The 18686-nt window shown below is 41.7% G+C and overlaps 1 protein-coding gene across 7 annotated transcripts in view; it reads right to left on the bottom strand.

Annotated features, from left to right (window-relative positions):
• The window catches only part of MORN1 (MORN repeat containing 1), a 401375-nt gene that overhangs the window by 57749 nt on the left and 324940 nt on the right, over nt 1-18686 (bottom strand). For 4 of the 7 annotated variants that reach the window (XM_077250080.1, XM_077250082.1, XM_077250083.1 and 1 more), the window contains one exon: nt 14458-15141. The exons of 2 other annotated variants lie outside the window; for them this stretch is intronic. In XM_077250080.1, the coding sequence (XP_077106195.1) occupies nt 14987-15141 (155 nt within the window). In that variant the 3' untranslated portion in view covers nt 14458-14986. Of the gene's footprint in view, nt 1-14457; nt 15142-18686 lie in introns of those variants that run through there. One more of the 7 variants, XM_077250079.1, reaches the window with a different exon arrangement.

Below are 18686 nucleotides of genomic sequence, written 5' to 3'. Positions count from 1 at the left end.
TGCAATCAATACAGAGCACAAATGGTGAAGCAAAAAATGGAAATACTCGTAGTTTTCCAAACCTCATGTTAACATGTGAAACTGTTTTAATCCCCCTCCATTCTTGCAGCTCGGATGATACCTGGGTAAGAACCTACCTTAGTTTTAGAAGAAATAACATCACACAGTTCAATCTCCATTAAAGCCATTCTAGCGCACTGGTATAGTATAATTATTTTCCATTTTCTCTGTTATTAGCAAGGACTAAATGATGGCAATTTTCATATATTTAAGTAAAGTGCATGTTTTTATTTTCCAACTAACTCTTCACCTTGCTTTTGACACTTTTTAGAACATATGTGATTCATGCAATGGTTCATTCACTTTGACAAACCCTTAAGACCTAATATAATCCATGGATATGGACGAGGGAAATAACTTCAGATCCATTATTAGGTTAAAGGCTATGTGCACCTTCACACAGGAATTTTCTTTTGCTATTGTTTTTATTTAATTGCTTACTGGCTTCCGAAATGTAAAGTTATAAATATTCTACATTTAAAGAATCTTCTACTATTTTCCTAATGCTCTTTATCTAGCTGAGTGATCTAAAAAAATGTTATGGATTCATATTGATGATTCTGCTGCTCCTCCCTCCCTTCAGTGTTAGTGATAGCAGAATAGAGAAGTGATGTACACAGATTTGTAGTGGAGAGGGGAGAAAGAATCTGGGAGGGCACAGAGAAAATCAAAAGGAGAGGGAAAGTACAGTATTGTACAGCTGTACTGATACATGAAAGCAAGTGAAGACGGCAGCACCCTGAATAGAAAAACAGACCTCACATCCAGCCTGTATTCCTGAGAGGGACGCTCTCTCAACAGAAAAATCTGAAACCTACAAATCACATATGAAGGGTCTGAATGTAAATGATAAGATGATAATTGTAAATTGAAACATTGAGCACAGGAACATGATAAGGAGCACTGTTTATGACAAAGGATGCATCACCATGCGAAGCAAGGTAGGAGGATGGCAATTGTGAAGAGAGGATAGGTACCAGATCAAGACCAGCGACTCCCATAGGACCGCACCGCACCACACCATATGCGGGTGTTATGAAGGTCTTTTTTGTGCAATGTATAGGGGATTGGCGAGATATATACAGCGTACTGGTATGCAAAAAAGGCCTTAAAGGTGATGACTGTACTTTATATTAGGAAAACTCGGTAACAGGTTCCCTTTAAATAATGGCATTCATAAAATTTATGAAGCACTAAGATCAAAATGTGTCCATCATATTGCGAAGTTTTGTCACCCAATGGCCTATTATTTGCTCCCCCTGCAAAATAATCCCATGCTCTTTGTCCAATTTCCCACCTGATTGCTGCTGTTCCTCAGGGGAGGAGCGTCCTGCAGGACCGGTCATAGTGCCAGCCTAAAAGGAACTGGAATTGTCTCAAGCAACTTATATAGGAATCCGGACACTCTGAGACTGCAGGGGTGGCCAGAAACCTAGTCAACAAGAAGTGTACAAAGTAGAATAAAAAAATCCCATTATTCTTGAGCGCAATTTTAATAAGAGGTACAAGCATTTTGCGATTTTAAACTATTTAAGAACTAGATCCAACTCATTTCATTTTTTTTCCATCTCCACACAGGTATAGGATTTCTTCCAGTTCTGCATTTTTTTAATCTAAAATTTTATTGTTGAAAGCTGAATAGCAGAGGCGGGTCTGTGTGATGTGCGCTCTCGCATAGTTTACTCGAACATTAGGTCAAAGTGGGTTAAACGTAATGTGTGTTAGAAACAGCTGTAGTGACTATGGCATCCACAAAACATGTTTGTAGACTCCATGCTGACAGGGGCCGGGATTGTCTTGCAGATAAGGATATAATAAACACCCATGTTGAAGAATGCATGATGAAATACTATCTGGCAGAAGATCTCTGTATCTCCTGCATGGACCGGGTGACGTCTTCCACAGTTCTAGGTTTCCAATGTGTCTGAGAAAACTTTTCAGGCTTCTTTACTGTACTTAGCAAGGAGCAGAAGGTTCATTGCATCTAAGAATGTTTGAGCGACCTTGAGAATGACCACCTGACCCCAAGCTCTTCCAATCAGCCCACCTGTAGGTGGTTTGAGAAAGTGAGCTTCCATATCACTTTCCCGGCACTCTATGCATTGACCCCTTCTGTATTGTGCTTCATCTTGTAGAATTAGCTACAAATTTTCCTGACAGTGACCTTTCCTGATGACCTGACTGCTTCCTACTAAGCAATTCCCATTCATTGCACACAAGCAGATGGAAGTCATGTCTAGCTGCCGGTTTGCTGCCGCTTCCCTGTGTCTGGCAGATCCATATGAGAGATAGTCATGAGATGCGGAGATGAGGATTAGGCAGTTCTATTAATGGTGATGGTATTTTATTTTTAGGTAAGGATTGACAGATGCATAAAGCTAATACGCTAGAAGATGTCTGCCGTCTGCGGGCAACCTATGTGCTAGCTGCATTCGGAGAGTAGCCATATGGGTGCTGAGATAAACCCAGAACTTGGTGTAACCCATAGATTGGGATCTCATGTACATAGATAAGCTGTGTTTCATGATCACCACTCACTGCCCATGTGGCATGGAGCGACTGTAAAGGGTTAATCAAATCCCAAATCCAGTCGAGGTATCCACTCCACACTTCTTGCTGCCACTTCGCAGCATTTTCTTAGGCCAGCAAGATGCCACCACTCAGTAACATACCAGCACTAGAGTTGGTCCCAATCGATTCACCCACCCGAGTCCATCAGTTGTGTCAGCAATCTGTGGCCGCTGGATGGGAGCCCAGAGGACCGCCTCCTATCTGTGCCACCCGTGGCTCCATTTTTCATTAGCCAGCCTTGTAACATGTCATCGTCGTGTAGAGGAAGGCTAGGACGATGAAGACGTTGTGGCAAAAAAAGGGGTTGTTAGGATATTATGTGAAGTTTTATATATTAATATTATGTGTGTGATAAAATTCATGTTATGTGTTTTCCTTATGGCCGGTGTTGTAAGTTCGGTTCTCCTATAGGCTATGTGCACACGTTGCGGATTTTGCTGCGGATCCGCAGCGGATTGGCAGCTGTGGATTCGCAGAAGTTTTCCATGAGTTTACAGTACCATGAAAACCTATGGAAAACAAAATCCACAGTGCACATGCTGCGGAAAATACCGCGTGGAAACGCTGCATTGTTTATTCCGCAGCATGTCAATTCTTTGTGCGGATTCCGCTGCGGTTTACACCTGCTCCATAAAAGGAATCCGCAGATGTAAAACCTCAGGTGGAATCCGCACAAAAACAGCGGAAACACTGCAGTAAGTCCGTAGTGCAGATTTCCTGCGGATTTACCAAAATCAGCGCGGAAAAATCCGCACACCTTTCCACAACATGTGCACATACTCTAAGGCCATCCCTGGGAATGTGGCAGGTTTGTCCACTAGGGGAACTATACAGTAGGTAGGGATACAGTTTGCACTACACTTGGGATTAGACACTTAATAGAGTTGGGATTAGCCCACAGTTTGGGAAGGGTTAGATGAGGTTTAATAGAAATTGTTTTCCGGGTTACAGCGAGTTAGTCAGAGTCCAGGACTCAGTCAAGCGTAAGTTCTGGGAAGAGTAAAGAGCAAGGCTAAACACAGCAGAGTTAGCAGGTTCTAGTGCAGTGAAGGAGCAGCAGAGAAGAGCGAGTTCAGTCAGTGCAAGTTTCCTAGAAGAATGAGGGTACATCTCCAGCCACGTCTGGACACCGGGACAGTCTTGGGTCTAAGGTCCAAAAGAGGTATAGAGAGTCATACCTATGTCTCCCTGATGAGGAAGATGTCAGCCGGGTCGCAGAGTGAGGTGAAGATGGTGGGTCTCAGGACAGGACAGGGACAAGGACTGATGGAGAACAAAGCCAAGGGAACATCACTAAAAAGAGACTTTGTCTTAATCTGTATGTTGCAGACATGTACATGAATTGCACAGTAAAGTCAGACCCTTTAACCTCGACCCAAGGTCTTCTGTCTTGTGTGTAGCCGGAATCTGTCTGTGAACGAGGAGGTAACGAAAGCTCCCGATGAAAAAGTGAGTAAGGAACATACTCCACCATACCACACACTCCAACCAGACTCCTGTTTAGAAGAGGGGTTTCAGGACAACCAGAGCTCCGTTCCGGCCCCAAGAAAACTGGCTCTGTACCACCTTTCAGTCGCAGCATGACACACGTGATGCCACCCCAGGCAGGCTGATCCCTGTGTTGGTAACTGCCTACAGCGCCGATGTCAGGTCAACAGAGTTGCACCCAATAACTAAGCTCAGTGGCTCTGCCGGAGTTGATGGCCGAGCAACTCTGAGCTGCTCAGCCAACTGATTGAAATCAGGAGGGCTGCTGATCTTTGAAGACATCAAATTCAATATTAAATATATGGTTTTATCTCATGCATTTCAAAGTACAATACCCTTCTTCCTTAGGAGAAACCATATAGGAACACATGGACAGGAAGGACAGCTTTTACATGTGTACATTTCAAATAAAAGGAGCAACTGATGGCACACGACAGGTCAAAGTTCACTGAAATGGCTGTTAGTAAGACATAGGTTAAAAATGGGGATAATTCAAGAACTTGTGACTGTGATGGGGATCATCAAAGAACTTGTGCATGTGAAGGGGATCATCCAAGAACTTGTGCATGTGATGGGGCTCATCCAAGAACTTGTACATGTAATGGGGATCATCCAAGAACTTGTGCATGTGATGGGGATAATTCAAGAACTTGTGCATGTGATGGGGATCATCCAAGAAAGTTGTGCATGTGATGGGGATCATCCAAGATCTGGTGCATATGATGGGGATCATCCAAGAACTTGTGCATGTGATGGGGATAATTCAAGAACTTGTACATGTGATGGGGATCATCCAAGAACTTGTACATGTGATGGACATCACCCAAGAACGTGTGCATGTGATGGACATCACCCAAGAACGTGTGCATGTGATGGAGATCATCCAATAACTTGTGCACATAACAGGCATCATCCAAGAACTTGTGCATGTGATGGGGATCATCTAAAAACTTGTACATGTGATGGGAATCATCCAAGAACCTGTGCATGTGATGGGGATCATCCAAGAACTTGTACATGTGATGGGGATCATCCAAGAACTTGTGCATGTGATGAGGATCATCCAAGAACTTGTACATGTGATGGGGATCATCCAAGAACTTGTGCATGTGATGGGGATCATCCAAGAACTTGTACATGTGATGGGGTTAATTCAAGAACTTGTACATGAGATGGGGATCATCCAAGAACTTGTACATGTGATGGGGATCATCCAAGAACTTGTACATGTGATGGGGATCATCCAAGAACTTGTACATGTGATGGGGATCATCCAAGAACTTGTACATGTGATGGGGATCACCCAAGAACTTGTGCATGTAAAGGGCATTATTCAAGAAAAGTCATTATCTAAGATCTTGTGCATGTAACGGGCCCAAGTTCTTGGATGATGAAAAGTACATTTTAGAGTTCAGTGGTTTTTACTGATACTGAGGAATAATATTTGAGTAGTCCATGCAAAAAATAATCTGCATATACCACAGAGGAAGCCAGGAACCTCACCAGACTCAATCCAGAACAGATGTTTAATCAGAGTTCTCCTAATGGAATATCACTTAAAACCATTGTACGCATTTCCTTAGTCTAATGTTCTGGTGTTACATATGGTTACTCGGGTAGTTAACGCTTTCAATGCTCATCGATGACATCATCAGCTTCGTCCTAGCTTAGAGAACACTCGCAGTTCACATACTGAAGGAACGTCGTACAGTCCAGCTGATTATTAGAAGGTATCTGATGAGCTGCAATCTTCCATGTAGTCTATAATAGGCATGGCCGGGTGATTTGTAATAAAACTCACTGACTTCTACTGATGAGCATCTAGGATCAATAATGTTCTTTTCATGCTATGATGAATGAAACAAGCAAAAAATTGGAACACTGGGGTTATTATTTCTCATGTATATTTTATTTTGTTGTATTTCATCTGGGTCCAATCTGAAGATTTCAGCCAAACATCTGAAGCTTGCCATTAATGTAAGACCTTTTTTTTTTTATACAAGATAAGTTTGATTGTTTTCCAAAAATCCACTTCTTGTTCTGTAATTTCCAGCTTGTTGGATTGTCCAGTGCTTGACACAACTACGTGTTAATGCTGAATCACGATGATTACAAATGTATAATTGTGTGATTGTTGGACTTCACACAAATCCGATACTAATTAATCCTGCATCCAGTGTGTTTAGGAAAACTCACTAAGACGTAAGGAACTTTTTGGATGTTTCATGTTTTATCGCTGCCCCTTCTTCTGAAGCTAAAGGCTTCTTTGTTTCCGGCTTGCCCAAAAGTTGGACAGTTTGGGCCGGTGGCATGGTCGCGCTGTGGGCCTTTACCTCTGCAGCACAAGGGGACTAAATCTGACCAGATCCAATGATCCAGCCACGTTCAGGGCAGCGCTTGCAACCTGTATAGCACACTCCTTGCACACTTATTGCGTAGAAAATTGGTCACTTTTCTAGGCTGCAGAGGTGGCCGGTAACCTAGACAATGAGCAGTATGCTATAGAATTTACACTTCCTCCGTCCTTGAGAATGAAGGGGATATTTAAAGGGAATGTTAGCAGTTTTTTGCTATGTAAACTGAGAGCAGCACAATGTGTCATTTGGTGGTCTGCATTCTGTCATTTTGATACAATCATTGCTTTCTCCGCTATAGATCTAGCAGAGCTCTGAATGCTTAGCTCTGCATAACCCGCCCACACCTCTGATTGGCAGCTTTCTGAGTATACTGTATATTGACAAGAAATCTACCAATGAATGGTGGGGGTGTGTCTGGACCAGGAGGCACAAGACACCTAGTCCTGTAGTGATAATCCTCTGCTGATAAAACACTGATTTTATTGAAACAGCAACACCCAGCCTAGTAAGTGACACATTGCTGGAATCAGGGTCTCAGCTCCTACATCAGATTACATAGCAAAACCCTGCTGGACAGATTCCCTTTAATAAGATGCACATTGCAAAATTGCTTGTTTTTATAAGTACTTTGTGATTGTAACTATTTAAGAAGTTGAGGCAATCCTTTTAACCCATTATCTACCAATGTCCTTTTTTTGGGACGCCTAATCTTTAGCTTCTAGCAACTAAGATTTAATAATTTTTATAATTAGGTCCAATTTTTTGTGCTGTGTTTGTAAAATGAATGTTTTCAAAATAGGAAATCATGTCATTGTCATTTTTAATTGAATATTGGGGCGCCCTTTTCTGAAAAATCCATACTTGAAAAAATTTTGCAAATTATGTTTCTGATTCATTAGGACCCAAATCATTAAAAATCTGTCATTAAAAAAAAAAAAAGAAAAAGAAAAAATTAAAATTGCTAATTTGGCAAGTAATGGGTTAAAAGTATTGAATATCAAGAGTGAGCCAGATCCTCTGGACAGAAGCATTGAGCTCATGTATGAGCAAGCGCAAAGTGATGCACGGACCAATACACTTTCTATTGAAGGGGTTATCGAAATTTATTTATATTTTTAATTATGGGCCTAACAGCTAACAGGCAGGTAGTCGCCAACTACCTGCCTTATGTGCCCATCATTGATCTATGCCAGCACAAAGCTGTCACAGACTGTTCCCGCCGGTGAATCAGCGGCTTCTGTTAACGTCACATTGACAGAGCAGCTGCTTCTCTTCCACGCTGTTCTGTTGATGGGGCGTGACAGCTGATGTCACACTGATTGACAGCTGGCTCCCCACTTTCTAACTGCAGGGAGCAGGCTGTCAATCAGTAAGACATAGGCAGTCATGTCATGTTGACAGAGCAGCCTGGAGGAAGAAGAGGTTTGGTGACCAATCTGAGCTATTGCCAGGTAGAATAGGCAGGTAGTTGCCGCTGTTAGTGACTACCTGCCTGTTAGTTTTTAGGCCCATAGTAAAAAAATAAATAAAAATAAATAGTCCTATACAACCCCTTTGCAAGAGCTGAAAACTTCTAGTATGTGATCTGAGTCATCGGTGAGCGTTTCAGGACCCAGAAAAAAATCTGTATATAACAAATTTGAGGCAAAGGAAAAATGTATCTTTGTACCATGTTAGTCAAAAATAGAAAAATATGAAAATATCAGAGTCCTCGGTGGTTGATACCATCTTTTCAGTTAGCTATTAAAAGGTATCAACCACTAAGGACAGGTGAAGTAAAGAAATGGATTAAAACATTTCCTTTTCCCCCGCTTGCAGTTTTAAAACATATAATTAGTATTTTTGCATTTTCTGGACCACCTTAAAGAAGCACTAGGATGAAAATTGTTATCCTCTTAATATATTGCAGCCATCATATTATACAGCACTGTGTACTTACATTTGCTCATTTTGCCTTTCTACCCAGTTAATTCTTCTCTTCTCCATTAGGTCTATGACATCATGTGATTAAAAACTGACTAGCTGCATTCTTCTAAGCTCTATGTAGAAACAGGAGGTCAATTTTATTTGCACAAGTCAAGAGTCACTGCAAAAGTCCCTGGCAGGGGGAAGCGGGAGCAGCTGGGTCAGGAGTTAGAGGGGACAGATTTATACAGGCACAAGAGACTTCCTGTTTCTACACAGAAAAGAACTAACTGGGTAGAAAGGGAAAATGAGCAATTGTAAGTACACAGTGCTATATATTATGATGACTGTAATATATTAAGAGGATAAGCACTTTGATGGAAGGAGGAGGAGAATGAGGAGGAGGACGAGTGCTTCTTTAAAAAAAACTAACAACTTAAATGGGCTGTCTGGTTGTTAGTGGGTCCTCTCCATTATGAGCAAATAGTGACATCTACAAATAGTTTGTAGCATATCCTAAATGCATAGGAATCACCGTCACCCGAGATTTTTCAAGAAAGAAAGAATTTGATTGGTCCAACTACTAAGGACCAATCACAATCATTTTAGGATTATTTGCGCTTAACCTCGTCTGATATATTGTAACATTTTCGGACCATTATTAAGCATGTTGCATGGAATTGGTTCCAGCAGCAGCTTCCATAACTGGTCTGGATTAGCCTGGCCACCATCCAAGGCATTGCTACATAAAATGGATCTATATGCCCGCTCGCTGATTAACAGTGTTCCTTTGTGCTAAGACCACTAACTCCTGCCAACTTCAGCTCCACGGCAGAGGTGAGAAAGCGAATATAAATGGAGGCGGATGGATTCCTTGGGTTAAGATGAAGGATGACTGTGTGCGCCCTTCACAAAAACAAAAGTGCCTTATGAACATCTGTTCCTTTTTCCAGCGCTACTTTGTGGGTCTTTGTTGCAGCGGCCTTTTTAGACCTTTGAACATTAGATGAGACTACGGTTTTAATGCCGCGCACACTCGGTAAACGCTCGCACTAAAATGCCCTTTTTTTATGTGGATGCTTATTATGTTACTGGAATTTTGGAGTTTGCAATACACAATTCATTAGAAACACAGGCACAGGAAACTAGTAAATTGTGCAAAAAAAAAAATGGCTATAGCCAAAGGGAAAATGCAAATAAAATATTACTTTTCGAACTAATGAAATGCACTTTTTTCTACAGTTCAAAACCAGATTTTCAGAGGGTCAATTACTTAAAAGGAGGAAAGGATCAACACTTTTAGGATGGGCAGAATGTCTGATGTATTTGTTTGTATTCCACGAAAAGTATACATCTGCCCGTCTTTACCATGTACCCCGACGACTGAGAGATTTAAAAAAACACCTGAATGAGATACTCTGTCACAATGTGTTTATGTCACATGGTGAAGGTGTGGACAATCAGTGGTTGTAATGTGAATTGCAAGTTGGCAATGGTTTTGGTAGTGTGTTGCAATATTGCATTACATTTGGCTCTTGGAATAATTGACCAAATGCTGGTGAAAGTAAGGGATCGTCCAGACAAACGTATAATCAGTCCGTATTCAAAACGGGTAGAATAAGGACAGGACACTGACCAATGAAAGTCAATGTGGTAGTTTTTACATACAGACCAAGGGTCCTTGGGTAAAAAAAAAAATCGCACTACTCCAATGCATATTTTGGACTAGACTCGCCCATCATAAGTCAATGGGTGTGCAAAAAATGGATCACCAGCGAGTATCCATCCTTATGGCATCTGTTTGATGGATCCATTACATTTGTTAACATAGAAAACTGTATTTTGGCCACTTATTATTTATCAAATTTGTTGTTGTAAAAATGAATGTCAAAAATAGACGAAAAATCGTCTGTTTTTTTCTGGATGAAAAATGGACTATAAGCTTGTCTAAACCCAGCCTTAAAGGAGGACAATGTACCAGCTGCTTTTGAGTAATTGTATGCCAAAATAGTGTTAATTTTGTAAATATTTCACAAGTTTAACATACTATATGCATATGCTGTAGACTAATTTGGGTTGGACTCGCCTACTTGTAGTTGGGTTCCTCCAGATGACCCACACTCTGACACAAAAATGGCTGCCCGATAGCCATCAAAAGACAAAAGCCCCAATTAATCAAGGCTGGTGTTCTGCACACATGTGTATGCTTCAATAAGCCCCCAAAATGTCGCAGGCGCTCTGATACAGTTTGCATCTCAGCGTGGTTAACATGTGAAGATCTCTATTATGGAATCTCAGATCATACCTTCTGCATGGATTGCCATAGACCGAGGGTGAATATGGTGAAAGTATCTGATATAAAGGTGTTCATGTGCAATGTTTTTGAATATATACAATGGAACACAGAATACACCAAAAAAAGTTTATATGCGCAACTAGAGCATTGTGTGACATGTTTCTTTTTTTAATATAGTTCTATACAGGGACTGAAAAATCCTGAATTTACACGCATTACATGGATGGTGTCTAAAGTTGTACATTTTTTAAAAAGTTTACAGCATGTTCACCCTAACATGCTTGCAATGCAAATCTGCAAATATCCTTTTCAAAAGGAAGAGGACTTGATCTCCGGCGCCATCTTTTGGATTTAGCAATCCTGAAAGTCAATATCGACCCTTTAATGAGCCTTGCCACATAACTTAGGATAAGAATTAGTGATGAGCGAATATATGAATATATGACGAGTATATTTGCTCATCACTAATCAGAAGCCAAACAAGAAACTCCATTTGCAGACACGTGTTTCGATGTGTTGCCCCTCCTCAGTGAAAAGCAAGAGATCTCATTTGGCTGCATGAGAGGCTTCTGACTGGTGGTCTAAGGGGAAACATATCTCCTTGAGGAAACTACTTATGGGCCATGCAATGCTCCGCAGGAAATTTAAATTTGCAAATCGCCTCTTTAGAAGGAAGTGGACTTGATCTCTTTCAAGTCAAACCAGAAACTCAATTTGCAGATACGCATTTCGAAGTGTTTCTCCTATTCAGTACAAAGCTTGAGATCTGATTTGGAGAGATTTGCAGAAAGCTGCAGCGGTTGCCACCTGTGTTTCATCCTCAGCAGAGATGTGTTGTGGTGGTCCGCTCACCGTTTGCACTACCCCTTCGATGTACTCATCCTCCAGCAGAACAAGTGGTTGGGCATCAGTGCACTCATTCTCTTCCTCTTCTGGAGCAGGGGCAGGTGGATGGGCCACGGAACCACAGCCAGCAGAGTTAGTAAAAAGCAGAAGTGACTGCTGCATGACTTGGGGCTCCGACTGCTCGACTGATTTGCAAGGTGGCGAGGTGGAAGCCAGATGCCCATGAGCCGCAGGTGCCAAATCTGTGCTTTCAGCAGGGGAACAAGTGGAAGACAAAACAAAGGGACTGAAGGCACGGTCAGCCAACCAATCTAAACCCACCTCTACTTGTACTGGCCTCACCATTCATCCATCGGTACTTGGGCCTCCGAAATTACACAGAACATCCTGTTGCCCGCTTGCACCAGGGGAAGGTGTTTTCGTTTGGGGGCATAGGAAACACAGATCAACCATGCCCCCTCTCTCCTTACAGCAGCTACATCACCACCACCAGCAACATGGCCACATCTCCTATTTGATGCTCACCTCTTTGTTTTCAACCCAAACAATTGCATTACATGGCCTGCACACAGAGAGTGGCCAGCAGACTATTACACTGCTTGTTTTTGGAGTACTCCCCCCCAAAAAAAATAAATAATTTAAAAAAACAACGTTGGTTACCTCCTCCTACTCAGCCTCTTACACTTACACCACCACCTCCTACTCAACCTCCTGCTCCACTTGGACCTCCGCCTCCTAGTTCAAGCTTATAATTTTTTGTTTTTTTTTCATTCTGTTATTTTAAGTCATTTTCCTATCCACACTTACCCCCATTTGGCTTCCTTATACTGCCACCTAGCCCTCACTATGACTATTTACAGTCATTTTAAAGCACCGAAGTTCGGAATCCCATTTAATTCTATTGTGTTCAGGGTCAAGATAATTCTCAAACCGAACTTTTCACTGTAGCTTCCTCGAACCCAAACATCCACATGTCCGCTCATCACTGGTACCAGGTTAAAATAGTAAAAAGAAAATCTAGACCAATGGGTGTTTCTCTGATGTACAGTCAGATCCCATAATCTTATTTTCCTTTTCAGTAGCAACAAAGTGGTTATAAGTGCTATAAACTCTTGTATGAGTGGAAGCAAAATACAAAATGTATGTAACGACACCAGACAAAAAAACAAGATGCTACATAGTATTTATATGTGCAAGTATGTATGTGCACGTGCGTATGTACATGTGTGTATTTTCACGTGCTGTGACTTATTTTCCTAGGTAGACACTAATTGTGCCTCACCCATTCTGTACCTATTCCTGTCACAGGCAGCTGCCAGCCAGTAAGGCTTATGACGCCACCATTCTGAAAAATGACAGCAACAACTGGTGGACACTTGTCACAGGCTACCATGAGAAGTAAACCCTACTGCATTCCCAGGAATGATCTGAGCTATGAAAAGCTCCATGTAAAGGCCATACCAGGTCAGGATCAGATGGAGCTTTCCTTCCCTGTATCTTTACGACAGTGGAAAACATGGAAAAGTTAGATAACATATCCTGGACCTAGAAATAACCTGTATTAAATGGGTTTTCTCATCATCATAAATGGGCAAAACTGCAAAAACAAGAAACTTTGCAATTTATTTCTTATCAAAAATCTTCGTTTTTAAGACTGGAATGATTTTTTTTATTTTATTGCTTACTGCTTGTTGACAAGGTTACCGGTAATGGCTGTAGTATATAAACATTGGCCTGTCTGCTAAGCAAGGAGAGCAGTGCTTACAAGCTCTTTCCAAAAGAGCTTGTAAGGGCTGCTCTGACACTGGCTGGATCGGGCCAGCTTCATTGCTCTTGCACTCATCCAATGCTGTAGAAGTAAAGTTGCCTCTGTTTAGCTTCGGAGGATGAAGAGTTTGGACCAGTGGTGTGGCGATGTAACTAATCTGACCTGTCAATCACAGCACCCCCGCACCCCCCAACTATGGCAAATCGGAAGCTGGAGGCCAGAGGAATGGTAGCTTCTGAAACATGACCTGCAGATAACCCCTTTAAACATTCAGTATATTAAAAAGATGTGAAGGCATCAATAATTCTTTATGAAATGTAACATACATGTCCGATTAATATCAGGAGATGCAGCATGTTTTTACATAGGGGTGGAAATGTGTTGCTATAGAGAAAACACAGTTGCAAAATAATGAGGACAGAGGGAATAATCTACTTGTGAATATATTGCACGGAATCTCTGATTGATGATGTCTGCATATCTCACCTTATCAGATCGATTCGTTCTGCTTTGTTAAATTCATGAGTTATTTTGTTACAAGTAACAAAGTCTCTCCAAGTGTAAAAGATAATTCCTAGAGGAGATTGTGTGAAGATAATACAGGTTGGGATCTATGAGCGGGAACCCATAATGCCCGGTTTGAAGATGTGGTGGTACGTAATACACACAAATCCTATAAAGGAGTTATCCAACTTAAAAAAAAAATTAAACCAGCTGCAAATATTCATTAAAAACCCCAGAAAATAAACTATCCTCGCCTCTTCCTTACCCTGCAGATCCAGAGTTGAAGCTCCAGCTGTAAAAAAAATAAACTATCCTCGCCGATCCAGTGCTGAAGCTCCAGCTGTAAAAAAAAAAAAAAAAAAAAAAAAAAAGAAACTATCCTCACCTCTTCCTTCCCTTGCAGATCCAGAGCTGAAGCTCCAGCTGTAAAAAAAAACAACAAAAAACTATCCTTGCCTCTTCCTTCCCTTGCAGATCCAGAGCTGAAGCTCCAGCTGTAAAGAAAAAAAAAAAGAAAAAAAAAAGAAACTATCCTCGCCTTTTCCTTCCCCTGCAGATCCAGGGCTGAAGCTCCCTGGTCTTACCTAGACTTTCTTCACCCACGATAAAGAATCAGTTTTCTGACCTTACTTTAAGTTTAAAGAGTCCAGTAGAAATAGATGACTGAGAATGACACTTACCAACTTGATCTTTAATCATCTAGATCACTTTATTCAGTTCATAGACAAATAGTTGAGAAAAGATGTAGAGAAGAAAACCTACAGCCATTTCGCATGCCTGAGGCTTTATCAAGGTACTTATATTTAAGGACCCTGGGCAAAGCAAAGTGTCTTTCCTTTCCCAGAAAAAAACAGTGTGCACATCACAGTTACTATACCCCAAGATACACCGCTGTAAGTGAAAAGTGGTGGACCCTTCCCTAAGGGTCCACCCAACTCTGACAGTATGTAATAGGTGACCATAATCACAGCCCAAGGTCAACCTTCATACTTACCTTGTCACTTTGGGGTCATCTACATGTTATCTCAGTCTATAATTGGTATTTTATCTATTATGGTAACTTTGCAACTTTCAAATTTGATTTTGTGAACTATAAAATCAAACTAAATTCACAAAAAAAGTTGTAAAATGTGGTTATTAACAGATAAACTAATACATATGGAAAAAAACACACATTAAAACTCAACAGATTCAGTTCATAGTGGGAACAAGTAAAATTTCAGATTTCCGGTTCATTTTTCCCTTGGACTTCTCAGAAACAATTCTTACGAGTTTAAAAGCGGTTGGGAGAGTTTGTCCCAGGAATGGTGGACTGGTAATGTCTTCAACCATCACAACATACTCCCCTAGAAAAAGAAGAACACAGAGTTGAGACTTGACTTATGAACGCCTCCTTACTGTATAATCAGACAATACTCATTGTTTCTATATAGTATGTGGTCATTGTGTTTTCTCAAAGATCTCAGAATCCAGAAAAAATACTTGCCAGCTACGGAAGTACAGTACAGACCAAAAGTTTGGACACACCTTGTCATTTAAAGATTTTTCTGTATTTTCATGACTATGAAAATTGTACATTCACACTGAAGGCATCAAAACGATGAATTAACACATGTGAAATTATATAATTAACAAAAAAGTGTGAAACAACTGAAATTATGTCTTATAGTCTAGGTTCTTCAAAGTAGCCACCTTTTGCTTTGATGACTGCTTTGCACACTCTTGGCATTCTCTTGATGAGCTTCAAGAGGTAGTCACCATGAATGGTTTTCACTTCACAGGTGTGCCCTGTCAGGTTTAATAAGTGGGATTTCTTGCCTTATAAATGGGGTTGGGATCATCAGTTGTGTTGTGCAGAAGTCTGGTGGATACACAGCTGATAGTCCTACTGAATTGACTGTTACAATTTGTATTATGGCAAGAAAAAAGCAGCTAAGTAAAGAAAAACGAGTGGCCATCATTACTTTAAGAAATGAAAGTCAGTCAGTCCGAAAACTTTGGAAAACGTTGAAAGTGTCCCCAAGTGCAGTGGCAAAAACCATCAAGCGCTTCAAAGAAACTGGCTCACATGAGGACCGCCCCAGAAAAGGAAGACCAAGAGTCACCTCTGCTTCTGAGGATAAGTTTATCCGAGTCACCAGCCTCAGAAATCTCAGGTTAACAGCAGCTCAGATTACAGACCAGGTCAATGCCACACAGAGTTCTAGCAGCAGACACATCTCTACAACAACTGTTAAGAGGAGACTTTGTGCAGCAGGCCTTCATGGTAAAATAGCTGCTAGGAAACCACTGCTAAGGACAAGCAGAAGAGACTTGTTTGGGCTAAAGAACACAAGGAATGGATATTAGACCAGTGGAAATGTGTGCTTTGGTCTGATGAGTCCAAATTTGAGATCTTTGGTTCCAACCACCGTGTCTTTGTGCGATGCAGAAAAGGTGAACGGATGGACTCTACATGCCTGGTTCCCACCAAGAAGCATGGAGGAGGAGGTGTAATGGTGCGGGGGTGCTTTGCTGGTGATACTGTTGGGGATTTATTCAAAATTGAAGGTATAAGGAACCTGCATGTCTACCACAGTATCTTGCAGCGGCATGCTATTCCATCTGGTTTGCATTTAGTTGGACCATCATTTATTTTTCAACAGGACAATGACCCCAAACACACATCCAGGCTGTGTAAGGGCTATTTGACCAAGAAGGAGAGTGATGGGGTGCTACGCCAGATGACCTGGCCTCCACAGTCACCAGACCTGAACCCAATCGAGATGGTTTGGGGTGAGCTGGACCGCAGAGTGAAGGCAAAAGGGCCAACAAGTGCTAAGTATCTCTGGGAACTCCTTCAAGATTGTTGGAAGACTATTTCTGCTCTTGAAGCTCATGAAGAGAATTCCAAGAGTGTGCAAAGCAGTCATCAAAGCAAAAGGTGGCTACTTTGAAGAACCTAGAATATAAGACACTAGATGATGGCCCGATTCTAACGCATCGGGTATTCTAGAATATGCATGTCCACGTAGTATATTGCCCAGTCACGTAGTATATTGCCCATCTACGCAGTATATTGCCCAGTCACGTAGTATATTGCCCAGCCACGTAGTATATTGCCCAGCCACGTAGTATATTGCCCAGCCACGTAGTATATTGGCCAGCCACGTAGTATATTGGCCAGTCACGTAGTATATTGCCCATCTACGTAGTATATTGCCCAGTCACGTAGTATATTGCCCAGCCACGTAGTATATTGCCCAGCCATGTAGTATATTGCCCAGCCACGTAGTGTATTGCCCAGTCATGTAGTATATTGCCCAGTCACGCAATATATTGCCCAGCCAAGTCGTATATTGCCCAGTCACGTAGTATATTGCCCAGTCACGTAGTATATTGCCTAGCCACGTAGTATCTTGCACAGCAACGGAGTATACAGCACAGAGCCACATAGTATACAGACTTAAAATAAAAAATAAACATATACTCACCTTCCGAAGGCCCGTTGAAGTCCTGGCCCTGTGTGCGGTGCACGCGGCAGCTTCCGGTCCCAGGGTTGGTATGAGCGCAGGACCTGTGATGACGTCGCGGTCACAAGACCGTGACGTCATGGCAGGTCCTTCTCGCATACCATCCTTGGCACCGGAACCTGCCGCTTGCATGGAGCGGTCACCGGAGCGTCGCGAGGAGCGGGAAAGGCGGCGGATGGTGAGTATAGCAGGTTTTTTTTTTTTTTTAATTATTTTTAACATGACATATTTTTACTATTGATGCTGCATAGGCAGCATCAATAGTAAATAGTTGGGGACACACAGGGTCCAGCGGTAACGGAGTGTGTTACACCGCGGCCTGTTACCGCTGCCATTAACCCTGTGTGAGCGGTGACTGGAGGGGATTATGGAGTGGGCGCCGGGCACTGACTGCAGGGGAGTAGGGGAGGGACTAATCGGACTGTGCCTGCCGCTGATTGGTCGCAGCAGCCATGACAGGCAGCTGCCGAGACCAATCAGCGACGCGGGATTTCCGTGATGGAAGTTGAGGACAGAAAGACGGAAGTACCCCTTAGACAATTATATATATATATAGATAATTTCAGTTGTTTCACACTTTTTGGTTAAGTATAAGTATATAATTCCACATGTGTTAATTCATAGTTTTGATGCCTTCAGTGTAAATGTACAATTTTCATAGTCATGAAAATACAGAAAAATCTTTAAATGAGAAGGTGCGTCCAAACTTTTGGTCTGTACTGTATATGAAATCTGTTGCGAAATATATGGACATATTCTGAATGGAGCATCTAAATAAAGTGTGATGTGATAATGTAACTCATGAAATACATTACCTGACACTATGGAAACAGAATTTGTAGTTCATGATCTAGATTTTGAGCTACGGTAAAGCCAAGCTTTGGACTGTTCTTTCTACAAGTCACTTTCTGTACCCAAGAAATGATAAATCAGTGTGAGGTGAAATATTATTTTTTAAAAACATGATAGAGCAACATGTCCTGTTTTTTTAGTTCATTCTTATTCCTGAGTTCCTTGGACAAAAAGTGTCCACAGCACAGACAGTGTCAGACTGGGCTGCCAAGGGCCCACCAGTAACAATGACTTTGAGGGCCCACTTTTCACCTGCATACAAATATTACACTACCCTTGTTCACAAATATACCTATTTCTCTATGTAATAATAAACTGGGTAGTTTGGTTAATGAATGATGAGATGCTGCTTTTTTCTGTATGGAGTAAATCATGTGAATTATGCCATGTACTAGCCATATATTGGGGTTGGGGGCCCATGTCTGCTCAGGGACCCACTGGGGGATTCCCCTGTTCCCCTATGGGCCAGTCCGAGCCTGAGCATAGACCTCCTCAATGAGAAGTCCTCATAGGTGAAGGTGCTACTT

Source organism: Ranitomeya variabilis, chromosome 4 (assembly GCF_051348905.1).
Source record: "Ranitomeya variabilis isolate aRanVar5 chromosome 4, aRanVar5.hap1, whole genome shotgun sequence".
In the NCBI taxonomy this organism is placed as follows: Eukaryota; Metazoa; Chordata; class Amphibia; order Anura; family Dendrobatidae; genus Ranitomeya; species Ranitomeya variabilis.
The sequence above is the reverse complement of the archived record's forward strand: the minus strand, read 5'-3'. Positions and strand labels throughout refer to the sequence as shown.